The following is a 1,041-nucleotide window of genomic DNA, read 5'->3' on the forward strand; positions in this document are numbered from 1 at the left end:
GGAGCCACCCTGGGTACCGCGTGTACGAGCGCATCGCGGCCACCAGCTCCGGGCAGATCTTCCACCTGGACAAGCAGCAGGTGACGGAGGTGAGACCTGCGGAGCATGGAAATGCTTCTCTGCTCCTTACAGGGCAGCACCTCCCAGTGAGCTTGATGGGGACCCCTGCCCAGCCCCTGGCAGTTCTGGGTTTTAATGGTTTCTATTCCTGTGGACAAACTGGAGGTAATATCATGCCTGCTCCAAGCAGCTGAGCAGAAGCCACTCAGCAATAGCAATTACACTGAATTACTTAATTCCTTTTGCACCTGCCTGTAGCGAGGGGGCTCAGCCGGGGCTGTCACCTCCTGCTCACCCATCCCAGTGCCACCCTCATGCTGGCACCCGTTGGACCTGGCTGGGGCTAGTCCCTCACCCGGGTGATGTTTTGCAGCCATGGACGAGATTTTGACTCTGTGCAATACATCCCTCCTCCCAAAATGACCACGCAATGGCCGTGCCTGGTCCTGGGGGGGATCCGGGTTAATCCCACCCCATGTGCCCGCAGGTGCTGAAGTGGGTGGAAGAGGCCATCCAGGCCTCCAAAGTCCACTTACTGTCCACGGACCACAAGGATGGTGGGGAGCACACGTGGCCCGTCCCCTTTGACACCAGCCTGAAGGAGGTCACCATCTCCCTGAGCGGTCCCGCCCCACGGATCGAGGTCCGGGACCCGGCAGGTAGGAGCCCAGGGAGGGGGGATCAGGGGTGAGTGATGCTTTGCCCCCTGGAGAGCTCTTGGAGCATCCCCACAGGCCAGGACACGCAGGGGGCTGCCCCCAGGGAGGGGGCTCCTGGCTGGCACCAGGGACCAGGGGACGGACCCAGGTTGCCCATCCCAGAGGGTCCCTTGCTGTTGCAGGGAAGGTCCTGGAGAAAGGCCAAGGGCTGAAGGAGCTGCTCAGCATCCCCAACTCAGCCATGGTGGTGGCCATGGAGCCGCACAAACCAGGGATGTGGTCAGTCACGGTAGGCTGGTGGCAGACCCTGCACAGTGTCCCC

At 61.9% G+C, this 1,041-nt stretch overlaps 1 protein-coding gene across 1 annotated transcript in view; it reads left to right on the forward strand.

Annotated features, from left to right (window-relative positions):
- Positions 1 to 1,041, forward strand: part of LOC104469556 (hemicentin-2-like) — a gene marked incomplete at both ends in the record, with an annotated part of 24,177 nt that overhangs the window by 355 nt on the left and 22,781 nt on the right. The window contains 3 exon segments of the mRNA XM_010084109.1: positions 5 to 89; positions 548 to 719; positions 902 to 1,008. Of these exon segments, the coding sequence (XP_010082411.1) occupies positions 5 to 89; positions 548 to 719; positions 902 to 1,008 (364 nt within the window).

Source organism: Pterocles gutturalis, unplaced genomic scaffold (genome assembly GCF_000699245.1).
Source record: "Pterocles gutturalis isolate BGI_N339 unplaced genomic scaffold, ASM69924v1 scaffold27045, whole genome shotgun sequence".
In the NCBI taxonomy this organism is placed as follows: domain Eukaryota; kingdom Metazoa; phylum Chordata; class Aves; order Pterocliformes; family Pteroclidae; genus Pterocles; species Pterocles gutturalis.